Genomic DNA, 24,884 nt, shown 5'->3' on the forward strand with positions numbered 1-24,884 from the left:
CCCATGTCAGCCCCCCACACTGCTCTCGCCTCGCCGGACTCTCTCCCTCACCACAGATGATCTCTCCCACGCCTTGATATTCAGGATCCAGCCCTGGAGAGCCCATATCCCCTTCATGGGTTCCTGCTTTCTCCATCTCCCAGACCTGGACCTACAGGGAAGAGATTCCCATGCTTGATGCTGCGATGGGTTGGTTCAGAGCTGGGTTTGTGGGTGCTTGGGGTCAGAGGTCACTGACAGTGGTTCTTCCCCCTCCCCTGGCAGTTCTGTCCACAAGCAGCAGCAGCATGGAAAACTACACCTCCTCAAGTGTGGGCCCCCCTCCGGTCCCCCCGGAGCCTGAGCCTGAGCCTGGGATCTCCATTGTCATCCTCCTCGTTTACCGCACCTTGGGGGGGCTGCTCCCTGCCCAGTTCCAGGCCGAGCGCCGGGGCGCCAGGTACCACGGGGGGCATTACTTCCAGGCCTCTCACCCCTGAGTTGCCTGTAAGCTTCTACCCGGTCTAGCACCCATTTTTTCGTGGGCAAATGAGTAAGTTCACAGTCATCCTGAGACAGCTCCCATGTGCAGCTCCAGGGAGCCTTGTCCGTGCTGGCTTCTAGGTGAATCATGTTCTGTGGAGTTGTGCAGGGTTGCAGACAGGCACAGAGCCACAGGTGGGGACAGTCTCATAAAGGAGAGGTACATGTGCCGGGTACAGACAGGCAGACTGGCTAACAGAGGCAGGCAAAGACAGGCTGACCAATCGATGGAGGTCAGATCGGGGTGGCAGGGACGGCAGTTTGAGGTAGACAGTCTGAAGCTGCTCAGGCCATAGACCCCAGTGTAGACAGTGAGTCTGAAGTCTCTCGGCTGCAGAGAACCTGCCATTTCCGCAGAACCATGACAGCCTAGCTATGCCATTGGACTCAGGGTCTTGAGTCAGCCCAGTGGGAGGCTGAGGGGGTTCCCCAAAATCGCATCCACTCTGGGGCATCCCGACTCTCAGTCAGCATACCGATGGCATGAAGACCAAGATGTAGGCAGTCAGAGCTTGGGGAAGTCAGCAGGGTCTGAGCCCAGGTGGGGTGTCTCCTCAGGCTCCCCCAGAACCCTGTTATGAACTCCCCGGTGGTCAGCGTGGCTGTGTTCCATGGACGCAACTTCCTAAGGGGTGTCCTAGAGTCCCCGATCGGCTTGGAATTCCGCCTGCTACAGACAGCGAATCGGAGCAAGGCGATCTGCGTGCAGTGGGACCCGCCTGGCCCGTGAGGACCTCCGCTCTGGAAACCCTTGGTCCCCTGTTGGCCCCCGGGGAGCCCAGCCTGCCCCTGGGGCCCCTACCAATGTCCCTAGGCACCCAGGCCAATGAGGAATGTGGCTCCTCAGCTTCAGGCCCCCTGCCCCTCCCCACTGTCTGTCACAACCCCTCGCCAGGCCACGGGGCACTTTCCCGAGGGGATGATAGGTCTAACTGCCCTGTGGCTGCAGGGCGGACCAGCATGGCATGTGGACGGCACGGGACTGTGAGCTGGTACACAGGAATGGGTCTCATGCTCGATGTCGCTGCAGCCGCACAGGCACCTTTGGAGTTCTCATGGATGCTTCGCCCCGTGAGGTGGGACTGTGTTCAGAGTCCTGAGGACGTGGGCAGGCCAAAGGGCAGGGGTGACCAACACCCCCAGTGACCATCCTTGTCTCCACAGCGGCTGGAGGGTGACCTGGAGCTGCTGGCGGTGTTCACGCACGTGGTCATGGCAGTGTCTGTGGCCGCGCTGCTTCTGACTGCAGCGGTCCTGCTGAGCCTGCGCAGCCTCAAGTCCAACATGCGTGCGATCCATGCCAACGTGGCGGCTGCCTTGGGCGTGGCAGAGCTCCTCTTCCTGCTGGGGATCCACAGGACCCACAACCAGGTGCAGGGTCGGGGCCAGGGGACCTGTGTCTCGATGGCCTTACCTGGCTCAGGAAGTCCTGGAGCCAAAGCTCAGGGTCAGGGGTCAGGGATGCTCAGGTTGGGGCCCGGGTTTGGGGCACGATGCTGGGTCAAGGTGCTGTGGTTTAGGGGTCAGAAGCGGGGTGAGGCAGGAGTGGCGCTGACGCCCCCCAACCCTGCCTTCAGCTGGTGTGCACTGCGGTCGCCATCCTCCTGCACTACTTCTTCCTCAGCACCTTCGCGTGGCTCCTTGTGCAGGGGCTGCACCTCTACCGCATGCAGGTTGAGCCCCGCAATGTGGACCGCGGCGCCATGCGCTTCTACCACGCCCTGGGCTGGGGCGTCCCTGCCGTGCTGCTGGGTGAGGGCTCTGCTCCCTGGCCCATCCGGGCCTGCGACCCCTGGCTTGTACCTATCACGTGGCCTGACTCCTGCCCCCGCCCCCAGCCCCGATCATTACCCCAACCTCCATCCCTGCCCCCCACCACGCCATGTGCTCAGCAGGGAGCCTGCTGTGCCCCCACCCCTGGCATGAGAAGGTCAGCTGCTCTAGAACATACCCCTTCAGTCCTTCCTCTCCTCCCCTACAGGCCTTGCTGTCGGCCTGGATCCCGAGGGCTATGGGAACCCTGACTTCTGCTGGATCTCGGTCCACGAACCCCTCATGTGGAGCTTCGCAGGCCCTGTCATCCTGGTCATCGTGGTGAGTGTGCTGTACCTGGTGCCACCCGCGCGCTCTGCAGCAGGTGCGGCGGTGTTGGTGGAGGGGTGCCGGGTGGCAGTTGGCAGGTTTCCAGGCCTCGGCCTCAATTTCTGTTCTCCACTCGACTGGCACAGAGATGGGAAGTGTGGGGTCAGAAACTGGGCTGCCTCTCTCTCTCTCTGCGGATCTCTATTTCCCTTTCTCAGTCCCTCTCTGGTTCCCTATCTCGGACATTTTCTGAGCCAAAGTGCTTCTCTGTTTCTGATCTCCCTGTTTTGTGTGTGTGTGTGTGTGTGTGTGTGTGTGTGTGTGTGCGCGCCTGTGTGCATGTGCGTTTCTCACTGCTTCTGCCTCTCTGTGTCTTGGTCTCTCTCTGTCCCTGTCCCTCTCTCACTGTCTCTCTCTCTGTCCTGCCCCTGCTCCACATGTCTGGCCATGGGTCCAGATGAATGGGACCATGCTTCTCCTCACTGCCCGCACATCCTGCTCCACTGGGCAGAGGGAGGCCAAGAAGACCTCTGTGCTGTGAGTTGTCTGGCTGGGGGAAGCGGGGGATTCTTAGAATGGCAGTCCCTTCCTTGGCAGGCTGAGCTCCAGATTCTGGGTGGGGAGATGAAGTCCTACCTGCCCTGGCCAGCCCCTCTCTGGTGCCCTCGTCATACTCTGCCCCACACATGCTCTGCCCTGCTGTCTCCCCTGAGTCTCCCTTGGTCTGGGTGGCTCACTGTGCCTCCTGCCCCCGTGTCCCACCTATCTCCCACGCTTCTCTCATAGCCCGCCCCTACTTCCCACATATTTTCCCCATGTCCCCTCATGGCTCCCTGACTATCCTCCTGGTTCTTTTGGTGACCTCCCGTCTCCCCTAGTGTCCTCTGGAGACCGCCATGTTCCTTTGTGATTTCCTGTCCTTCCATGACCCCTGTGTGTCTCCCGCATGAGCCTTGCATGACGCATGCTTGTCCCCTTGTGTCCTTCCCTGTTCCGCAGCAGGAGCCTTCGCAGCTGCTTTCTGCTGCTTCTCCTGGTCAGTGCCTCCTGGCTCTTCGGCCTCTTGGCAGTCAACCACAGTGTCCTGGCCTTCCACTACCTCCATGCTGCACTCTGCGGGCTCCAGGTAACTGGCACCCCTCCCCACCTCCGGCCTGGTGGGGCTTCAGCAGGGTGGCCCAAACCCTGGGCAGGCCATTGAGCCCAGTCTAGAGCTGACTCCTCTGGATGACTGATGCCGGGTAGGGTGCCCGTCCTGGACTTCCTTCCCCAGCACTGTGGCTCCTGGCCACTTGCTGGTCCACACAGACCTCCACTGACTTAGTCACTTGGGCCACTCTGACGCCTCCGAGATTCTCGCTGACTCCCTTACTGGGTCACCCCTGGACCCCTCACTCCCTCACACTGACTTGCAATGACTGATCCCCCTTGCTGACCCACAGTGACTTATATGAGCCTCGACTGACCCCCTGCTGGCCCTCCTCTGACCTGTGACTCATTTCTGATCTCTCACTGACTTTCGGTAACCCCTCGTTGACCCCATGCTGACCCTTACTGACACAGGGCCTGGCAGTGCTGCTGCTCTTCTGTGTCCTGAATGCAGATGCCCGGGCTGCCTGGACACCAGCCTGTCTGGCTAGAAAGGCAACGCCCGAGGAGGCAAGGCCAGCGCCTGGCACGGTGAGGGGCTCTCAGGGCTGGGGAGTCAGGCCGGGGGCCCCGAGAGGCCAGGGTTGGAGGCCTCTCCAGAGCTGGCTCACACTCCTGTCTGCACCCACCTCCCGTAGGGGCACGGGGCTTACAACAACACGGCCCTCTTTGAAGAGAGTGGCCTCATCCGCATCACCCTGGGTGCCTCCACTGTCTCCTCAGTGAGCAGTGCTCGCTCTGGCCGGACCCAGGACCAAGACAGCCAGCGGGGCCGCGGCTACCTCAGGTGAGCAGAGCAGCCTTCTTGGGAGGAGGACATATAGCTCAGACCAGTCCCACTTGACCAGAGGGTGACATTGCTGGTCTTGGGATGATGGTTCTACCCATCTTGGCACCTGGTTCCCCGCTACTGCTTCTGCCCTAGATGCCTCTTGCCACATACCCAGGGGTGCTTTCAGAGCCATTCCACAGCAGTTGGCTATGTGCTCACAGCCACCCCAGCCTCCAAAGCACCCCATCACATCCCTCTTTGATGGGAGGGGGCGGTTCCTGCATTTCCAGGGACAATGTCCTGGTTCGACATGGCTCAGCTGCTGACCACACTGACCACAGCCTCCAGGCTCATGCTGGCCCCACTGACCTGGATGTGGCCATGTTCCATCGAGATGCTGGTGGAGGTAGGGGCCAGGGCCGGGGCGGGGGAAGGGAGGCAGAGGATCTCCCCACCATTTCCCTTTCTTGAGAGCAACAGCTGACTGCAATGGGGCGAGCTCCCCACAGGTCACTGCCCCAGGAGGCACCTCGTTCTCCTGCCAAGTCCCAGCCCTTCTGTACTGACCCCCACTGCAGACTCTACCTAGGTCCCCAGCCCCAGCTCCCTGCTGTAGCTAACCCAAGACCCTCAGCTCCAGGCTCTTTCTTGACCCCCAAGTTCCTCATCTCCCTGAGCCATTGATGTGCCTTCCTCCTTCTGATCTTCCCAACTCTAGCTGCAGACTCTGACTCTGACAGCGACCTGTCCTTGGAGGAGGAGAGAAGTCTGTCCATTCCATCCTCAGAAAGCGAGGACAATGGCCGGACACGGGGGCGTTTCCAGCGTCCACTCCGCCGGGCAGCCCAGAGTGAGAGGCTCCTCACTCACCCCAAAGGTGAGGGGGTATCTCTGACCCCATGGGTGACCAAGGGATACCCCATATTCCACTTGGGTGTGACCTAGGGACGCTGACATCCCCTGAAGATTCCTGGGACCAGCCTATTGGGAACCTGGGGTCATCATTAGGCCCCTGCACACCTCTCCCTATCTTCCTAGTGGTTCTGCTGGCTAGAGGTCCAGGAACAGCCTGGGCAACAAGGTCAAGGTCAGAGTCAGGGATGTTACAGGGTGACATGTCATTCTTCCAGCCCCTCTTCTTCCATGAGGGTTGGGGTTCAGCCTGGTTTTTTCTTCCAGGATTTTTCTTGACCCCTCAGCCATCAAGTCCCCCCACCCCTACTCTCTGTCCACCTCCAGAGTGGCAGGCTCACCAGTAACCCTCTGCATGGGTCCATTGATTTCTGAGAAACACTCTTTTATTCCTACCTCTGCTCAATCAGTACAGCCAGAGTTTCAGGAGTCATTAGGGCCAGGGTTAGGGGAGTGGTCACTGAGTCTGGATCACAGGGGTCATGAATCAATGGGGTCAATTCAGAGGCTCCTGTAACCTGCTCTGGCTCCACAGACGTGGATGGCAATGATCTTCTGTCCTACTGGCCAGCCCTGGGGGAATGTGAGGCCACTCCCTGTGCTCTGCAGACCTGGGGCTCCGAAAGGCGGCTGGGGCTGGACACCAGCAAGGACGCAGCCAACAACAACCAGCCGGACCTGGCCCTGACTAGTGGAGATGAAACCTCCCTGGGCCGGGCCCAGCGCCAGAGGAAAGGTACGACCCCTGACTTTGTCCTGTATTTCAGGGACCCCAGAGACTGCTTCTACCCCAGCCCAGGGGATTCTTGCCCCTTTGAGCCTCACCTGCATTGCCAGGACCTGGGGGTTGCTCCTCCTCTGATCTCAAGGGGAGGTCTGCCCCTACTCCTGTACCTTGGAGACTGAGGCTGTCCCGACCCAGGGGATGACTGCCTTCCCACTCTAAGCCCTATCCTGCTGCCGCAGTGGGATCCCCAGGGGCTGCCTCTGCCAAGGGTTTCTGTCTCCAACCCTTTGTCACAGGGATCCCAGGGGCAGCTGCATCCCTAGACCCAGGGAGTGTCTGCCACCCCCTGCCCCACATACTTACTTTACTCCCATTTGTTCCTCACACAGGCATCCTGAAGAACCGATTGCAGTACCCACTGGTGCCACAGACCCGGGGTGCCCCTGAGCTGTCCTGGTGCCGTGCAGCCACCTTGGGCCACCGTGCTGTGCCAGCTGCCTCCTATGGTCGTATCTATGCTGGAGGGGCCACAGGCAGCCTTTCGCAGCCAGCCAGCCGCTATTCCTCTCGGGAACAGCTGGACCTGCTCCTCCGGCGGCAACTCAGCCGTGAGCGACTGGAGGAGGCCCCTGCCCCTATGCTTCATCCCCTGAATCGGCCAGGTTCCCAAGAACGCCTGGATGCCGCACCAGGCCGCCTGGAGCCCAGGGACCGGGGCAGCACCCTACCACGGAGGCAGCCACCGAGGGACTACCCTGGTGCCAGGGCCGGCCGCTTCGGGTCACGGGATGCTCTGGACCTAAGGGCGCCCTGCGAGTGGTTGAGCACACTGCCCCTGCCCCACAGTGCCCGGAACCTTGACCCACAGCCCCCGCCTCTGCCCCAGTCTCCCCAGCGGCAACTCTCAAGGGACCCCCTCTTGCCATCCCGGGCCCTGGATTCTCTGTCCAGGAGATCGAACTCAGGGGAGCAGCTGGACCGTGTGCCTAGCCGGCACCCCTCACGAGAAGGCCTCGGGCCACCCCCGCAGCTGCTCAGAGTTAGGGAGGACCCAGCCAGTGGCCCTAGCCATGGCCCCTCTACAGAGCAGCTGGACATTCTCTCCTCTATCCTTGCCTCCTTCAACTCCTCGGCTCTCTCCTCCTCTGTGCAGTCCTCAAGCACGCCCTCGGGCCCTCACACCACTGCCACGCCTTCTGTCACAGCCTCTGCGCTTGGGCCCTCCACACCACGCTCTGCCACATCCCACAGCATCTCAGAGCTATCTCCAGACTCAGAGTAAGCAGGCTCTAGCCACTTGCCCTTACCCTCATCAGCTTAAGGCAACCTCCTGTGTACCCTGGCCTGTGTTCTGCCACAAAATGGGGTGTGGGTTGGCCCTGGCTTAGCACAGCCAGGGTGCCATGGGCTGGGGGCAGAAATCTGGCGGGGAATGGTGGTGTGATTAGCCGTAACTTGCAGGGTGTATGATTGGTGCCAGCCACCCTCCCCTGTACCTCCTGGGCGAAGGAAGAGAGATAGGTGCCTTCCGGAGGGCTTGAACAAGAGGAGGGGGTGAGAGCAGGTGCCAAGGCTTGGCAGTAGGAGGTAACCTGGTATGTGGAAGGGGCAAGGAGGAGAGGAAGAGTCATTGCCTGAGAGGCTTTGTTTAGGAGGTGGTATGGGATAAGGAGGGGCCAGAAGTGGTGCCAGGATATGGGCATCTTCTATTCCAGGCCGAAGAGCTAACTTTGAAAGTAAGTCATTTATCCATTGATTGATCGATTGATTTAGTCAATGTTAGGTTCCTCGTGCCTGTGGGCACCGTGAGGTGGAGCACGTAGGAACCGAGCTGGGACCTGGTGCGTTTCAGGTGCCTATGGGGCATCTGTGGGGTAGGGAAAAGCAGTCGTACCTGGGAAGCAGCTGGACACACAGGAGCCAGAGGAGTGGGGAGGAAACAAGGGCTGCGAGGCTTTGGAAACCAAGAGGAGGAGAGTTGAGTTTTGAGAAGGAGGAACAGCTAGGTCAGGCTCTGTGGAGGGCTGCAGGGCGAAAGGAGGCTTTGGGGAGAAGGGGACCCAGGTGTGGGACAGGAGGCCAATAGAAGAACCCAGGCAGAGTCCGAGGAAGAGAAAGGAAGGAGGAGCAGGGGACTTGGGGCCTGGTGCCAGGGACTCTGGAAGGGTGCTGGGGGAGGGTTGAGGGAGAGCTATGAGTATTGCCTGGACCCAACTGCAGCCCAACTTTGGGGTCTGACTGGTGGGGGTCGGGGGTGGGCCTGGGGGGCTGAGCAGGGGTTTGGGTTCAGGAATCACACTTGACTTCTCCGAGTCTCTGTTTCCATATCTGTAAAATGTGTCTGTAGTAACAAACTTTCTGAGATGTGGAGATTTTTTGAGACAAAAATCTGTCAAGTGCTTAATGTAGTATTTGTACATAGTAGGTGCTCGCTGAATGCCTAAAGACAGGAGGCCGTGGGGCCTTGCTGATGAGTCTTGGGGTGCAGAAGGGGTAAAGGGGCTTGAGAACCCTGAAATAGGTGTAAGGGGGCTGGGGACTGAGAGGCAAAGGTGATGGGGTTGGGGGAAGATGGTGGGGGCCCAGGCTGTGGTGGAAGCCCAGAGCCCCCTGACTGAATTCTCTCAGCAACCACCTCTGACTACCGCATTCAACTCTGCAGAGTTCCCAGAAGCGAGGGGCACTCCTGAGGGGCAGACTCACGGACCAGGAATGGCTGAGGGCAATGGAAGATTAGAGCTAACAGAAGAGACTCCGGGAGTCAGGGGCTGATCCCCAGGCAGCCTCCTGCCCGCCCCCCAGCTCTCCCTGTTGCTGCAGTGCTGAGGCTCCTTGCTCTCTCTGTGAGCAAATCCCGCCATGCGTGTAACAGGTGCAGGGGGAAGAACTGAAAGGAGGACTTTTATACGTTTTGTACCTTTGTAACCAGAGAGATATGCTTATGTTATTTTTCAGCTTTTCTGTCTCCTGGGGTTCTGAGGCTGGGCTGGGAGGGGAAGGGGACAGAGGGTAGAGTTTGGCCCCATTTGGGTCCCTGGCAAACCATATGCTCTTTCCTCTCATCTTACTGGGGCGGATTCAGACAGGAAGGGCAAGTAGCCTCCCACCCATTGATCTGAATATTGTTAGGGCCCAAAGTACAGAGCTGATCTTTGCTTTTTCTTGGATGCCCCAAGGGCCAAACTTCAGGGACAAGGGGTTGGTCTTGGAAACAGGGGTCCTCTGACCTCCTCACAGGGCTTGCTCACGCTGCCCCTCCCCGTGGATGTGTGTGTTTATTATGTGGAGTCCCTGCCACTTACTGCCTTATGACCTAGGACTGATGCTGTGGGGTGCTGGTGGAGCAGCAGATGTCATGTTTACAGAGCAAGGCTTCCCTTTCTCTCCTGGGGAGGGGCTCAGGCCTCTGTTCAGACATTCCTGCAGAGGGTGGACTAGGGGGTCATTTGCCAGCCCCTACCCCTGCTATGAGCAAAAGTTGTCCATGGTGCCATTTGATGCCCTGACCCTGCCCTGTGCTAGAATTTCTTCCGAGGGGTAGGGTAGGAGTGGGGGCAAGGGGAGCAAAAGCAAGGGAATTGAAGACACAGAATGTAGGTGCCACTGCCTCCCATGTTTACAGGACCCTCCCTGGCCCTTGGCACCTGGGCTGCAGTAACTAGTTCCATCCTACTCTATTTTCTTCTATAGGGAAAAATGACTGTTAGGACCCTGTTCACAAAACTCTCTTTTATTACTTTGTCTGATGTCCAGAACTGGGGACTTCTAGATTTTGTTACTTTGTTTACAGGTCAAGATTTAAAACATTTTACAAGTTTGTTTACAACTGAAAACTTTGAACTTTTACACTTTGTTTACAGTTGAGAATGTGTTTTTCCCCCTTTGTTTACAAGTGAAAGATAGAGAAGATGGGAGAGGGGCTTGAGGACCCTGGACCTGGCCATCTTGAGGAGTTTCTAGCCTCTACCTCTCCCAGGCCAAAGGCCAGCCCTGAGCCCCCTGTTGAACAGCAGACCCAGAAATCCTCCAGAGCGGGCATCCTTTTACCGCTACGAACAATGGGTTGTGCAGGGTTGTAGGGGGTTCTGTGCAGACACCCCCCTGCCCCTTCCCCGCACATACTCTTGGGAGGCAGTTTCCAAGGAGATTAAAAGTCCTTCTTCACTGACTGGTGCCAAATCCGCCAGCCAGGACCCCAGCTCTCCTTACCCAGCAGAATGACCCCAGCCCTTGAAGGGTTAAGGGGCCCACTGTGGGGAGAGGGGGTCGTCCTTGCTATGTCCTAGGTTCTATAGATGTCCCTCGGTGGGGGTCCCCTGCTCCAGCCCAGTGGCCCTTTCCCTGTCTGTGTAAATTGTTCCGTGAAGCCGCGCTCTGTTTTGGGAATAAACTTCTATAGAAAATGGTTGTTGCCTCTTTCTGTTTGGGGGTGGGGGTGTAGGGTAGGAAGGTGGCTATGAATGATTCAGGCCAGGTTGACCTTTGGGAGAAATCTGAGCTCTGCACCCCCCTCAATATTCAGTTATTTTTAGCACATTTCGTCTGACATTTGGACCAGGTTCCCATCTCTTTCACCCCTAATTCTGGCCTGGCGCCTTGTGATCGGGGCCTGAAGTATGAGCACAGGTGCTGGGAGTAAGGTGCCAGGGAAACTCCTCTCTCTCAAGGTGGCAGCATGATGACTTGGTCTTCAGGGTGTGCAATTGTAACCTCGAATTTGCCCTGGCTAGGGGCCCAGTCAACCCTAAGAACTGCCCTTGCTAACCCCTCAGCCCATTAACAGCACTGACCCCCACCAGCCTCTAGGACTTGGACCTGGCTGGGACATCGCGTTCCTTCTCCGCTCACGCAGAAATCTTTGGACAGAAACCGAGATGCCAGGCTGTGCTCTGTATGGAGGAAGGGAAACTCTCAGTCTCATTCTGGGTCTGGGTGTCCAGAGTTGAAGGGCAGCCTAGGGCACCTTCGGTGTCAGACATTGCCTGATCTTAAGAGGAGAGACTGAAGGTGGCGCCCGCAGAGACCTGATACCCCAAGGAGAGCTATGGCTCTGGCCACCAGTAGCGCCCACAGGCAGCCCATTGGCGGGTATCTCGCCCCATCCCGCGGGGTCCTTCCACGAGAAGCCAAGACTTGGTATTCGCCTTTGTCGTACTCAGGGACCTGGGGCCGCGGCTATGGCCAGCTCCGCGCAGGTCTTTAGTCCCAGTTCTGCAGTTCTACCAGGTTTAGACAGGAGATTAAAAGTGAGCCCGGAGGGGCAGTACTAACCAGGCCGCAGGGGAGGAAGGGGTTAAATCTTCCGCCTTGGGGCTAGCCCAGACCGAAGCTTGTCACTTAGGCCCCGCCCGACCACTCTGATTCGTCCAAGCCTTCCCTGTCCTATCCGGGGATTGGCCCCTCGGAGAGCGCCGAAGGTCCTCATCCCGGCCCCGCCTCCCGAGCCTCAGCGGCCTCCAGTCCCAGTTCCTGCAGCAGCCGGCAATTGGCAGCCCGCTAGCCATGGGGCTGTCGGAAGCGTTGGGGTGAGTACAGGGCGTGGCCCTGGTTCCCCGTGTCTGTGTCCGAGAGCCGCCGCGTGGTCTCGGTGCAGAAGCCGGCTTGGGTTAGCTCCGAAGGCGTACCGCCAAGTCCGGAGCAGGCATCTGCCTGCAACGCCTGTGTTTGCCGCTTTGCCGATTTTCTGCAGGCAGCTATCCCCTGAAGCGAGGGATGGGGGCGGGAACTGGCGGGACCCTCTCTCCTGAGGACTGTGCGGGAAGCCACTCGAACGCCGCCCGCGAGCTGGCTTCGGGCCGCGGGAGGCGGCTGAGTGTGGAGGAGACCCGGCCCAGGAGGTGCGCAGATGGGCGCGTTGGGGCGGGAGGTCGTCGTTGCACGGAGTCCATAACGGTGTCCTGAACCCACCTAGCTGTACAACTGATCCCGGATACTGGGATACGGCTGGAAGGGCTGCGGTGCCCTCCCAGAGGGAGGGGCCAATGATCTAGGCCCCGCCCTCCAAACACGCGCTCTGATGGGTGGTGGGAGCGCTTTAAGAAGACCTGCGTGACTCACGGAGGAGGGGCAAGGGGGCTCAAAGATCTCTGTGAGACCGCGGTGCCAAGAGTCTCTGAGGATCTTCCTTGTGCGCACTCTACTCCCTTCTCCAAGCAGGACATCCAGGTTAGAGGCTCTTCCCAGGCGAGTTCCTACCCCTCCGGTGGGATCCTACCCCTAGGTCAGAGCTCACAGATCAGAACTTTCCTGAAAATTTTCCCAGCTGGGGAGTTTCCCCTCAGGGAAGATTCCTGCGCAGCGGAGATCTATTCTCAGGTGAAAGCTTTCACCCATTCCAGGTGGGAGCCTCCCCCAGGTAAGAGCTTCTCTTAGGTGAGAGTACCTTCCACATGAGAACTTTACTGGTAGGTGAAAACTTTCCCCACTGAGAAAGCTTCCTCCTCAGTATGAGCTACCCCGGGCCCCCCCCCCCCCCTTAAGAATTCCCTCGCCTCCAGATCTCCTATTCCTAGAGGAGATCCACCTCCTGCTTCAGGTGGGAGCCTGGGTAGATAAGAGATTTTCCCAAGACAGAACATACCTGGCTGATGAAAACTTTCCTGTCAGTTGAGAGCTTTCCCCTACGTGAGATCTCACCTGGGAACGGGAGTTCTTGAGGGGGGGGATCTTCCCGCTTTGAGTGGGAGCTTGCCTTTCCAGGTGAGACCCCTTTCTCCAGGTGAGAACCATTCCCTGGCTTTGTGAGATTAAGCCTGAGTTTGTCCACAACCTGGACCCCGGGGCTGGAGGCCCAGGGGCAATCTTAGCCTCAGCACCTTCCTTCCCTTAGAGGGGAGCCCCTCTAAAGAGGAGCCTGCCTGAAGAGCCGGAACCCTGGTTGCTGGATCCCTTCCTTGTGTGTGCTCTCAGATGGCCAGCACAGAGCTCATGGAACAGCTGGATAAGGACTCAGAGACTAAACGGGGATTGGCTGGGGGAGGGGCGGGGGGGGGGGGCGGGGGACAGTCAGCCTGGGACCTGGACCTGGTAGAGCGCTCACAGCTGTCCCTGGGTTGGAGGTATGGATTGTATTCATCCTGATGTGTTTTTGTAGGGAACTTTGGCCCAGTGAGAGACTTGTGCTAGACAAAGTTCAGGGATTGCCACTGGCTGGGCGTGGGGCCAGCTGGGAGCTGGACCTACCTAGATCTTGAGGATGACTCTCTGACTCCAGGTGGAAGTGTGAGGGAGGTTGGACCAGGGTTACACTCACTATGACTCTGGTCTTGCCACCCCAGTCAGAGGGACACAGAGGCACTGTTGCCTGTGACGCAGGCCATGGAGCTGAGGAAGCGAAACTACTACGTGGAACGGCCACTGCTGAATCAGGAACAGCTGGAGGAGCTGGGATGCTTGACCTCAGCCACCGAGACCCACCAGTGGCGAACCTGGTTTCAGTAAGGCTGAGGGTGGGGGCTGGGGGCACCGACAGGACTTAGGTAGACTGTGTTCCCAATGCCTACCATTGTGTCCTCAGGTGCTCCTACACTCGGGCCCGAGCCCTTCTCCTCCAACACCTCCCAGTTTTGGCGTGGCTACCCCGGTATCCCGTGCGTGACTGGCTCCTAGGTGACCTGTTGGCTGGCCTGAGTGTGGCCATTATGCAGCTACCACAGGGTGAGCCATACCTGACCCAGAGGCTGTACCCTCAGTCTTTGGGGGGTGATCTGCAGCCCTTCAAGGCCCTGGCCCGGAAGCCCTGTGGTCTTGTGCCCACCCACCACCCACCCGCATCTGAAGCTTTGAGCCCTGCCCCTGGAACTATGGACCATGACCTAGGGCTGGGATTCCCTCATCCTTTTCAAGGCCCAGTCTTCCAAGCCTACATTGCTACCATTTCGCCTCCAGGCCTGGCCTATGCCCTCCTTGCTGGACTGCCCCCCGTGTTTGGCCTCTACAGCTCTTTCTATCCTGTGTTTATCTACTTTCTGTTTGGCACTTCCCGGCACATCTCCGTGGGTGAGTGGAGCCAGGCTCAGCCGTGCAGGAGGATGTCCACGTTCCCCCATGGAGGACAGGATGAGGGCAGGCTGAGGAGGGCAAGGGAACTTAGGGAAGGGGACAGCATTGGTGTTGGGCTACTGGGAGACTGGCCCAAGGTCATTCCCAGGCAGGACTAGGCCTCCGACTGTGGGGCCACAGATTCAGGATAGCTCCTGGCTCCGGGAGGATGTGTGTGAGGCATTGCAAGGGGCCCAGAGCTTGGCAGAGGCCTGACTAGCCTGAGGCGGGCCGTCCCCCTTTCCTCATTTCACCTTCCACGAAGGGAATGATTCTGAGCCGATGGACATGAGTGGAACAGGGCAGATGATGCAGGGCCAACGTTTCTAGCCACCCTCAAGAGCCCCTGAGCTCTGGGTTCATACATGACCACCAGCATTGCCTCTGTTTGTATGGCATAGTCTGAAGATACTTGTCTAGAGCTGAATGTCTCCTGGCCTCTGCCTTAAGGACAGGGCTCCTGGTTAGGGCAGTGCCCTCTCCCCTTCAGACCTGCCCTGCCCTGTCCCTGCAGGTACCTTTGCTGTCATGTCTGTAATGGTGGGCAGTGTGACGGAATCCCTGGCCCCGGATGAGGACTTCCTGCAGGCTGAGAATGCTACAGTCGATGAGGAGGCCAGAGATGCTGCCCGGGTGCAACTGGCCGCCACACTCAGTGTCCTGGTCGGCCTCTTCCAGGTGCGGAGCAGTCAGGAGTATGTGTTTCCCACCCCCACTGCTGCCAACCCCGTCCCCACCCTCACCTGCCAGTTCCCCTGAGTCTGACCATCGCTGCCCTTCTCACTATTGCTGTTCACTCATGCCCCTTGGATTCCACCTGCCCCGGGTTGTGCTCTAACTGCCCTGAGGGCCTTTGTCTTCCCTGACTGTCCTTGGCCACCCCACAGGTGGGGCTGGGCCTGGTCCACTTCGGCTTCGTGGTCACCTACCTGTCAGAGCCTCTGGTCCGCGGCTATACCACAGCCGCGTCCATACAGGTCTTCGTCTCGCAGCTCAAGTATGTGTTTGGCCTCCAACTGAGCAGCCGCTCTGGGCCGCTGTCCCTCATCTATGTGAGTGAGGGTGGGAGGAGGGACATGTAGGGTGTGCTCCACCATCTGGAGTGCTGGCTGTGACCCTGCCTCCCCTCAGACAGTTCTGGAGGTCTGCTGGAAGCTGCCCCAGAGCGTGGTTGGCACTGTGGTCACCGCATTGGTGGCAGGAGTGGTGCTGGTGCTGGTGAAACTGCTGAATGACAAACTGCAGCGACATCTGCCCCTGCCGCTCCCTGGGGAACTGCTCACGGTTCGGATTCTTCGGGGCAGGGGGGAAGGGCAAGGGAGGATATGTCCCTGCCAGCAGGTACCCTTGGGGATTTAAAGACCAGCCAGAGTGGGCACCAGGGAGAGTTCCTGGGGGAGTGGCTGGAACCACAGCAGAAAGGTCCCAAGTTGGTGCCTTCCAGTCCCCAAACAGCACCTTACCCGGTCGTCCACTTCTCCCCATCTCCTGAAGGCTTTGCTTCAGGCCCCCTTCTTCCCTGCCAAAGTAGTTTCTCCACACTCTGACTGTCCTCTCCCCCCAGCTCATCGGAGCCACAGGCATCTCCTATGGCGTGGGTCTGAAGCGCAGATTTGGGGTGGATGTCGTGGGCAACATTCCTGCAGGGTGAGCTCTGGCCCCTGTCGGGTTAGGGAGGGGTGGGCGGCCAGGGCCAGCACCCTCCTTTGGCCTCACAGATGCCCTTTGCAGGCTGGTGCCCCCAGTGGCCCCCAACCCCCAGCTGTTCGCCAGTCTTGTGGGCTATGCCTTCACCATCGCCGTGGTTGGTTTCGCCATTGCCATCTCACTGGGGAAGATCTTCGCCCTGAGGCACGGCTACCGGGTGGACAGCAACCAGGTCTGGCGGCAGGATATGGGGGCAGCTGGGTAAACACAGATGCCAGGGCCTGGGGGGTGGGGGTGGGGCAGTGTGTGGTATAGCAGGTGGGACAGGGGGAAATAGCAAACAAGGGGCGCCTGGGTGGATCGGTCAGTCGGTTAAGCATCCGACTTTGGCTCAGGTCATGATCACACGGTTTGTGGGTTTGAGCCCCATGTTGGGCTCTGTGCTGACAGCCTGGAGCCTGCTTCAGATTCTGTGTTTCTCTCTCTGCCCCTCCCCCGCTCATGCTCTGTCTCTGTCTCTCAAAAATAAATAAACATTAAAAAGAAAGAAAAGAAACAGCAAACAAATGTGCTGGGGCCACGCAGGGGACTGGGACAGTAGCCAGGGCATTCGGGACAGTAGCCAAGTCTGGAGGCTGTTGAATGAGGATGGAGGTAGGGGACACCTGGGCCTAGATACAGTGGTACGGTGACCAGACATGACACACCCGCACTTCCCTCCACCAGGAGCTGGTGGCTCTCGGCCTCAGTAACCTCGTCGGGGGCATCTTCCGGTGCTTCCCTGTGAGCTGCTCCATGTCCCGCAGCCTGGTACAGGAGAGCACCGGGGGCAACACGCAGGTGGGCTTCGGGTGCGGGTGTGCATCTGTGCGCACGCACACCGCTCTGGCTGGGCGGTCCTGCCTGCTCCTCCCTGCACCCTACTCCCCTACCCTCCACCCCACCCCACCCCCCTGCTCACTCCCACCCTGCAGGTGGCTGGGGCTGTCTCCTCCCTCTTCATCCTCATTATCATCGTCAAACTTGGGGAACTCTTCCAAGACCTGCCCAAGGTGAGCCGCCTCCTCCCCACAGCCAGGCTTGAGGGACCTGGCCAGACCAGGGGCTCAAATCAGTCAGGTCCTAGGTGAAGGGCAGGGACACAAGCTCATGCCCTGTTTTTCAAGGTTGAGCTCTTTGGGGTGGGATTTGGAGTTAAGGATCAGGGATTGGAACCCTTCCGAGTGAGATCCAAGTTGCTCAGTTGAGGGGGCAGGTGGCGGCTGGCGTCGTTCAGGGCTCAGGCCCGGGTAGTCAGGGTTGTCAGCACCAGGGCGCCTCTCGGAAGTCCCTGGTGACACTCCCCTCACCCAGGCAGTCCTGGCAGCCGTCATTATCGTGAACCTGAAGGGCATGTTGAAGCAGTTCACCGACATATGTTCCCTCTGGAAGGCAAATCGAGTGGATCTGGTGAGAGGCCTGTGAGCCCATGGGTGGGGGTGGGGACCTACAGCAGGGCCCCCTCTAGAGTCTGTTGACCGCTGCCCTTCTGCTTCTAGCTCATCTGGCTGGTGACCTTTGTGGCCACCATCCTGCTGAACCTGGACCTTGGCCTGGCCGTTGCAGTGGTCTTCTCCCTGCTGCTTGTGGTGTTCCGTACGCAGCTGTGAGTCTCCCCTCTGGGTCCCCCCATCCCAGCTCGTGAGGGAGCGAGGCCCACACTTTCTCCCCACCGCTTTCCTGCATCTCGGGGGTCACCCAGGCTCCCTGGTACCCCCTCGCTGCCCCTTCCTCACATGGTCTCCTTCACAGGCCCCGCTACTCTATCTTGGGGCAGGTGCCAGACACGGATATTTACCGAGATGTGGCTGAGTACTCAGAGGTGGGTGGCAGGGGCTGAGCAGGAGGCCTGGGGGTGGGACAGAGGCTGAATGGGCCTTTGTTAGTCTTGTCTGCTCCTGGCAAAGACCCTGGGGACTGAGGGTACTTTGGTCCTTGGAGCTTCAGGGGAGGAGTTCTAGTCTGCCACCCTCCTCAGAGCTAGGAAGGGACAGAGGAGGAGTGGATAGAGGGGCCATGGGAGCCTGAGGAGAGGGGTCTGTCTTATCCTGTGGAGCAGCTCTGGGACAGGAATGCTGGTGGGGCAGGAGCCTGGGGCACCAGGGTGAAGGAGAGGCTGTTTCTGATCTGATCAGCAGAGTTTCTACATCTCTATCATTCGTTTACCTCCTGAGAAGTTTCATGCTTAATAGTAGGGGCAGTGGAATAAAACAAGCCCATTCCTGCTGACTTGGAGACTTGGAGTCTGAGTACAGTATAATCAGGCAGAGGGAGGAGTGGTCAGGAGGGGGAGCAGCTCAGCTGGATGGAAAGGGAGGTGGGGGCACATTGTGCAGGCCCAAGTGCTGAGCAGAGACCTGGACTGTGTCCTGGGTGGAATGGGAGCTGGGGAGGGTCTCTCTGTGTACATGCAGAAAACAGACCACAGAGTGGGGGGTGGAGACCCAAGAGGAGGCCTAAGAGCCTATCCTGGGTTTTAACAGAAGAGAGGGGAGATGGGAAGGGAAGGTTCAGGGTGCCCTGGAGGAAGCTTTGACGGGCTTGGCTGAGGGTCTGGGTGGTGGGGGTGAGGGGTAGGGAGCAGGACGAGGTGTTAGGGTTATGTAGCCAAATCTGTGGCCCAAGGTCTGGGAGGGCAGGGGCTTGGTGATGGGGGGCCCTTGGGCCATACAGGAGAGGAAAGCAGGAGAGCAAGATACAAACAGGAGAGTAGAGGGCTCAGCCACCCCCAACCCTGACCCATCCCTAGGCCAGGGAGGTCCCAGGCGTGAAGATCTTCCGCTCCTCAGCCACCATGTACTTTGCTAATGCTGAGCTCTACAGCGACGCACTGAAGCAGAGGGTGAGGCCTGGGGTCCCCAGGGTGAGTGTCATAGGGTCCCTTACCTCCCCAGAATGTCTGCATCCCTTCTGACATTTCTCTCTAGTGCGGTGTGGATGTTGACCACCTCATCTCCCGGAAGAAGAAGCTGGTCAAGAAGCAGGAGCAAAAGCTGAAGCGACTGAAGAAGCTCCAGAAACAGGCAGGGGCCTCTCTGAGCCAGGGACTCCTGGCCTCCTGACTTCTTAACCTCATTCATTCCCCTCTTCTCCCTGATGCCCCCAGGACCCCTGCTTTGCTCCCCTGGTGGGTCAGTGCTCTGGGTGGAGTTTTGTTTTCTCCCACATCCTAAGCCAGTAACAAGCGTGGACCACCACAATCCTTTTCCAGTCTGGCTGTTCCTGGAGCTGGTCAGAACCCCACCACCTTCAGTCTGGCAGCCCTGGGTCCCAAGCTTCAGTTCCTGGCCTGCCTACCTGCCCAAAGCCTGGGGGTGGTACCAGACTTGCCTGGCTTGGCTGTCAGATGACAGCTGGGACAGCTTTTTATGGCCCCTCTCTTCCCCTGACCTAGACTGCCGCCTCCAAGGACACTTCTGTTTCTATCGAAGTCAACTCCAGCACCAGAGACATGGAGAGCAACAACATGGAGGACTCCAAGGCCGAGGGAGAGGGGTCAGCCATGAGCTGCAGAGATGGGGGTGACCATGCATGTCCTGAGAGGAAGGCCACGGACCTACCAGCTGTGGGTTTTAAGTGGTTGTGCCAGTGGCAGGGGGGTGGGTGGTGGATCAGATGCCCTATGGGGAGAGGTCTGGTGATCTGCCATAGATTCTGCTTGTGGCTCTCTGGTCTGCCATCGGAAGACCTTGAATTTGTAGAGTTCACAAGACCCCACAGTCTGTGCTCATGGGTAAAGGGAAAGGATTGGGAGTGGGGGAAAAATATGGGATCAAAAGGGATGCCAGGCTCAACTAGAGACCCAGATGGTATGCCAGGGTGTCTGCGTTTGCACATGTGTCCCTGGGCCCCCTCCCTGCTCCGCCCTGGCTGACTGAGGGTAGGCTACAATTGCCCAGCACCCTCCCTTCTTAAGCCTCCCTAGTAAGCCTGGGTGCGGGAGGTAACAGAGCAGTATATCCAAGTCTGTATGTGCTCCTGAGTCTGGGCGTCCTCTCCTGTGTGTCCTCATGTGTCCCTCTTGCCTTTGCATACAAGAGACTCCCCACATCCTGGTTCTCCAGTGTCCCCTGAATGTCCCAATATATGTGGGTGTTTACGTGCGTGCTCCCACATCTGACCCTATGTGTCCTTGTATGTCTGTGTGCTCCTTGACATCACCCCTTCATGGGCAGCCTTTGCAGTGTGTCCGGTTTGCCAGCAGGTGAGCACAGGGAATGAGCTAGAAGGTATGGCAGCCAGCGGTCAAGAAGATGCTAAGGCCCCAGATGTGACCACACTGAAAGCCCTGGGCCTGCCTCAGCCGCACTTCCACAGCCTCATCCTGGATCTGGGAGCCCTCTCTTTTGTGGACACTGTGTGCCTCAAGAGCCTGAAGAATGTAAGGGGCTGGGGGCTGGGGACACTCCTAAGAAGAGCCCTGGGAGAGGACAAGTCCCCCTCAAGCCTCCCGACCCCATAACTAGATCCAAGAGCCCTCTGAGCTCCCCCTCAAAACTCCCTCCCACCCCAGCCTCCCTCTTCGGAACCCACAAGGCTCCCTCTGAGTCTGGCCCCCTTTTCTGCAGATTTTCCGTGACTTCCGAGAGATCGAGGTGGAGGTGTACATGGCTGCCTGCCACAGTGCGTGGGGTGGGGACATGAGCGGTCTGGGAGGGGAGTGGGCTCTTCCAGGCAAGGAGTTAAGGTCTCTGAAACTGGAGGTCAGAGGTGTCTTGAGGGGGCAGGGGTCAAGGATCAAGAGTGACTGGAGGTTTAGATGTAGCCTCAGGGGTAGAGGTCGGGGACGAAATGGGTCAGGGTATTCGGGGGACTGGGGTTGGGGTTCCTGGTGGTTCTATGAGTCAGGGGAGACCTATTCCTTGCCTTCAGCCCCTGTGGTTGCCCAGCTTGAGGCTGGGCACTTCTTCGATGCATCGATCACTAAGCAGCATCTCTTTGCCTCTGTCCACGACGCTGTCCTCTTTGCCCTCCAACACCCGAGGTCCAGCCCTGCCAGCCCTGTTTTGGTGAGCTGGCCTCTGTCTTGCTGAGCTTTTTGTCTGTCTACTGCTTGTCCCTACCCTGACCCCCAGCTTCAGGAAGTCCACCCTTCCTGGATGGATCTGCCCCTGGTGGACCCATTGCTTCCCCTTCCTGCCTTTAGCTGAAGCTGCTCCTGGGAGCAGGGGTTGCTGTCCTGGGGGAAGGGGCTGATATGTGTCCTTTGGAAACTGACCAGAGCCTCCCCTCCTCTGCCTCCTCAGATGACCAAACTCTGACCATGCTGCCACCCTGCCTGAGACTGCTCCCCTCTGAATGTTGTAACTTGTGAGAACGACCCCCCCCCAACCCTGGGCTGCCTCCAGATGTCCCCCAGGAGTCCCCTCCGTATAAACACACACACATACACACAACTCAGGGATGGAGGTTCTGGGACTCCAAGTTCAGTGCTATAGGCCTGGGATGGGGCACTGGAGTCAGACTGGCACTGGCTGGGTTGGGGGAAGATGTATGATTTTAGCCCCAGAAATAAAGATTTATTTGCCTAACACCAGGCTCTGCTGTGCCTTGGTGGGGGCTTGATGGGGTGGGCAGCCATCTACAGCCCTGGCTCCTGACCTTTCTTATGCCCCAAAGTGGGGACTGGAGTCAGAAGTTGGGGGGAAGGTTTGGGGAGGGCAGAGTCAGGTGAGACAGCAGACAGCCACCAGAGGGAAAGTTACGGGGCCCAGGGTGGGGGTACCCCAGGTCCAAGTTCCCCAGCTGCTCTCAACCCTTGGCACCTATGTCTTCATCTGGAAGATCGTTGGAATCAGAGCTTCTTCTCAGGAATGATCCCAATGAGGTGCAGCCCCTGGAGGGTGTGAGTGAACCGGGGGGGGGGGGCCCCGGCGGGGAAGCATGGTGTTTACAGGTGCTGCTGGTCTGTGTTTAGAAGAATGTGCAGGATTGTCCACTTGGGAAAATGCCTGTTCATAATCATTACATCACCTGGGCTCTGCAGGTCATGGTCAACCAAGGAACGTGCTCATTTCTACCATAAAATGCCAGCATCTAGGCATGTTCCCTAGTGGGCAACAGTGGGCCTTTAGGCCAGCTGAGCTCTGAGTGATGGCGGGGCGGTGCGGTTAGAATCTTTCTGGGCCTGTGTCTCGGCAGTATAGTGAAATGATGATTATACCCGCTTCCTGGGTTGCTCAGTGAATATTAAATGAGTCAGTGCCACAAAATGCTTACAGCAATGCTGGGCTTGAGTCACCTGCTCAAAAGCACATGAACACTGCTGTCCCCCAGGTAATGACCAGGTGCTCAGCTCTGTGCTGGACAAGTGGACAGAGGCTGACCCCTCCTTCAAGTCACTGAAGCGCCCCTTGTCCAGCTCAGTTTTTATCGTGTTCTGCATCAGCACCCTGTTCTGTGTTCATGAATCCTCCTCCCTGCCCCAGCCCCCAGAATCACAGCCCAGGAAGTCAGAGCTTTTTATCTGCTTTGTCACACGTATCCCAGCACCAGGAATGGTGCCTGGCGTGCTTGGCAAATATTGGGTGAGTGAAGCTTATGTGTCTGAGTGGAGGGCAGACCTCAAATAAGAAGCTGCAGAGAGTTAGAACTTCTTTGAAGAAAAAAAACAAAACAAAACAGGGTCACACAACAGAGAAGGGACTGTGTTGCCCAGTATGCTCATGGGAGGGAAGCTAAGGGAGCAGATGACACAGACTGAAACACCAGCCATGAGAAATGGTGGACCGTGTCCTGGCAGAGGGAACAGCACTTGTTTTGGGGAACACCGGAGAGGCCTGCCTGAGTCTGGAGGGAGGCCACAGCACACAGGACCTCACAGGCCAGAGAGAACCTTCAGGCTTTGTTCAGAGCCTGTGGGGGCCCCACAGTTTTGAGGGCTCACCCTACTGTGATTTGGACTGTGGGGTAGGCTGGGCTTTGGGGACCAGCAAGCGGCTCTGTGCCAGACAGCAGCCTCAGGGACCATGGGGTGTTAGAATTTGAGGGACTGAATGTTAGGTGAGGAAGGAAGCAGGGAGGAGGCTTGGGGAAGGAGTTGTTCTTCAGTCCTGGGCTGGCTAAGAGATCGGCACCCAGGCCTCAAGCGTACCGCCTATCTTGGCCCTGGAAGCCCCCCTTCCCCACCCTGCTGTGTTTTCTGGCCAGTCTGGCCCTCAGGAAAGGCCATGGACCCAGCTGGAACCTGCTGCCTGCCCCTGGGGGAGGGGTGTTTGTCTGTTGCCAGGCACCCAGGTTCCACCCGGGGACTTGGCACAGCCATGCTGCTCACACCATTCGCCCTGCTACTGCTGCCCCTGCTGGCGATGCCAGCCCCCTCCCATGCCTGGTCACGGCCCCTGTGGTACCAGGTGGGGCTGGACCTACAGCCCTGGGGGTGTCATCCGAACACCTTGGAAGGCTGTGGGGGCAGTCTGGGCTGTCCTGGCCACTGGATGGGCCTGGGGATGAACCGCATCTACCCTGTGGCTGGGGTCACACTCACCACCACCATGATGCTGATGGTCAGCCGTGCGGTGCTACAGCGGTGGCGCTCCCAGGGCACTAAGTCTGAGGTGAGCACAGCACTGCTCTGTTCCCCCAGCCTCCTGCCTCCACTCAGACCCAGTGAGATCACGTCCTCTACCCAACCCTCCCCCAGTCAACCTACCCATGCCTGTGCCCCTCCCCCACCGCTCACACTCTCTGGTCCCTACATCTGTCCACACCCATCAACCCCTGACCACTCCCAGTACTCTGTCCCCATCTGTCCCTCTGCCCCTTAATATCCTTATTCCTCATCCAGCCCCCTTGGCCCCCACGACCACCCCAGCCTATGGCAGACCCTCGGTGACCCTCCACCACCATCTGCCTTCCTATGCCCTTCTCCCTGGCCCCATCGCTGCCCCTCACCGCACCCTGATCCCATCCCTCTGCTCTCACTCTTGACTCTTGGTCCTATCCTCAGCACCCGCAGGTGACCACTAGCCCCTCCGGACCCTGGAAACGGCGGAATCCGATCTCAGACCGCGCCCTGCTCATTGGGGTCCTGCACATGCTGGATGCCCTCCTGGTCCATATTGACTGCCACCTGCGGCGTATAACGACCAAACAGAAAACCCCAATAAAGGGATCTCCCACCCAGAGTGGGTGACCCAACATATGTCTCTCTTTGCCTGGTGGCCAGTCGGGGTGGGGGTGGCCTGAGGCCCTGGGCCAGGCTCAGGCCTGTGTGTGTGTCGTCTCCAAGCTCGCCTGGACCCTGTGTCTCCTTTTTATTTTTGCAGTCGGCAGACTTGAGGCCTCTGTGCCCAGGATGGGTGGGCATGTGGGGCTGACTCACACTCCTCCATTGCCCCCACTGACAGCCCCCTCTTCCTTAAGGTCTCAGCCATAAATACATCTCCTTCTCCAGGGCTCCCTAGGGGCCCTGGTGTGGTGGGACAAGACTTGACCATCAGGGAAGACTTGGCTGGTCCATGGAGGGCTGCCCAGAGGAGGTAACAACCTGACTGAGTCAGTGAGGGCACCCAGTTGGGGATGAGGGGGGTCGGGAGGTGGAGGGTGAGCCTCGGCCACCTTCATCTTTATGGCAGCCTCAACCGTGCTCTGGCACCCGAGTGGTCCTTGCTCTAAGGCCCCTGAAAGTGGAGTGAGGGCTGAACTTCACCCCTTCTCTTCCTTCTACTGAGGACAATCCAGGTTGAGTGGGTACTGAGGCCTATGCATGTTTATCTGTTTTAGAAAAAGAATATAAAATTACGAATTCAAAAATAGAAATAAGTGCATTAAAATGAGGAAAAAATGGTGAGAGATTATAAATGTTAAAAAGCTGACACTACAGGGGCTCCTGGGTGGCTTATTCTGTTAAGCGTCCGACTCTTGATCTCAACTCAGGTCTTGATCTCAGGGTTGTGAGTTCAAGCTCCACTTTGGGCTCCACAATGGGCATGAAGCCTACTTAAGAAAAAAAAAAAAGTGATGCTGCAATGCAAAATCTAGACCAATAATGTG

The 24,884-nt window shown here is 58.4% G+C and overlaps 2 protein-coding genes across 11 annotated transcripts in view; both read left to right on the forward strand.

The window, feature by feature from the left end:
- Window positions 1–21,421, forward strand: part of CELSR3 (cadherin EGF LAG seven-pass G-type receptor 3) — a 36,602-nt gene extending 15,181 nt beyond the window's left edge. For 3 of the 10 annotated variants that reach the window (XM_040469613.1, XM_040469615.1, XM_040469617.1), the window contains 15 exons: window positions 265–439; window positions 1,081–1,248; window positions 1,472–1,598; window positions 1,687–1,893; window positions 2,100–2,274; window positions 2,504–2,616; window positions 3,062–3,141; window positions 3,604–3,730; window positions 4,168–4,284; window positions 4,392–4,540; window positions 4,816–4,931; window positions 5,244–5,402; window positions 5,973–6,173; window positions 6,554–7,442; window positions 8,827–10,569. In XM_040469613.1, the coding sequence (XP_040325547.1) occupies window positions 265–439; window positions 1,081–1,248; window positions 1,472–1,598; window positions 1,687–1,893; window positions 2,100–2,274; window positions 2,504–2,616; window positions 3,062–3,141; window positions 3,604–3,730; window positions 4,168–4,284; window positions 4,392–4,540; window positions 4,816–4,931; window positions 5,244–5,402; window positions 5,973–6,173; window positions 6,554–7,442; window positions 8,827–8,854 (2,831 nt within the window). In that variant the 3' untranslated portion in view covers window positions 8,855–10,569. The other 7 variants (XM_040469614.1, XM_040469616.1, XM_040469623.1 and 4 more) reach the window with 6 other exon arrangements.
- Window positions 21,422–21,539: 118 nt separating this feature from the next.
- LOC121026821 (transmembrane protein 89-like) lies at window positions 21,540–24,037 on the forward strand. The gene is made up of 2 exons (XM_040469624.1): window positions 21,540–23,446; window positions 23,839–24,037. The coding sequence occupies exons 1-2, from the start codon at window positions 22,886–22,888 to the stop codon at window positions 24,022–24,024; spliced, it is 747 nt and encodes a 248-aa protein (XP_040325558.1). The 5' UTR covers window positions 21,540–22,885; the 3' UTR covers window positions 24,025–24,037.
- The last annotated feature ends 847 nt before the right edge of the window (window positions 24,038–24,884 follow it).

This window comes from Herpailurus yagouaroundi, unplaced genomic scaffold, assembly GCF_014898765.1.
Source record: "Herpailurus yagouaroundi ecotype Mexico unplaced genomic scaffold, PumYag 162542, whole genome shotgun sequence".
Classification (NCBI taxonomy): domain Eukaryota; kingdom Metazoa; phylum Chordata; class Mammalia; order Carnivora; family Felidae; genus Herpailurus; species Herpailurus yagouaroundi.

Bases quoted from the DNA above. Each gene is read 5' to 3' on its own strand.
- LOC121026821 (XM_040469624.1), top strand. From the start codon at position 22,886: ATGTTAGGTGAGGAAGGAAGCAGGGAGGAGGCTTGGGGAAGGAGTTGT. The intron at 23,447-23,838 runs GTGAGCACAGCA...TCCTATCCTCAG, and splicing joins CCCAGGGCACTAAGTCTGAG to CACCCGCAGGTGACCACTAG.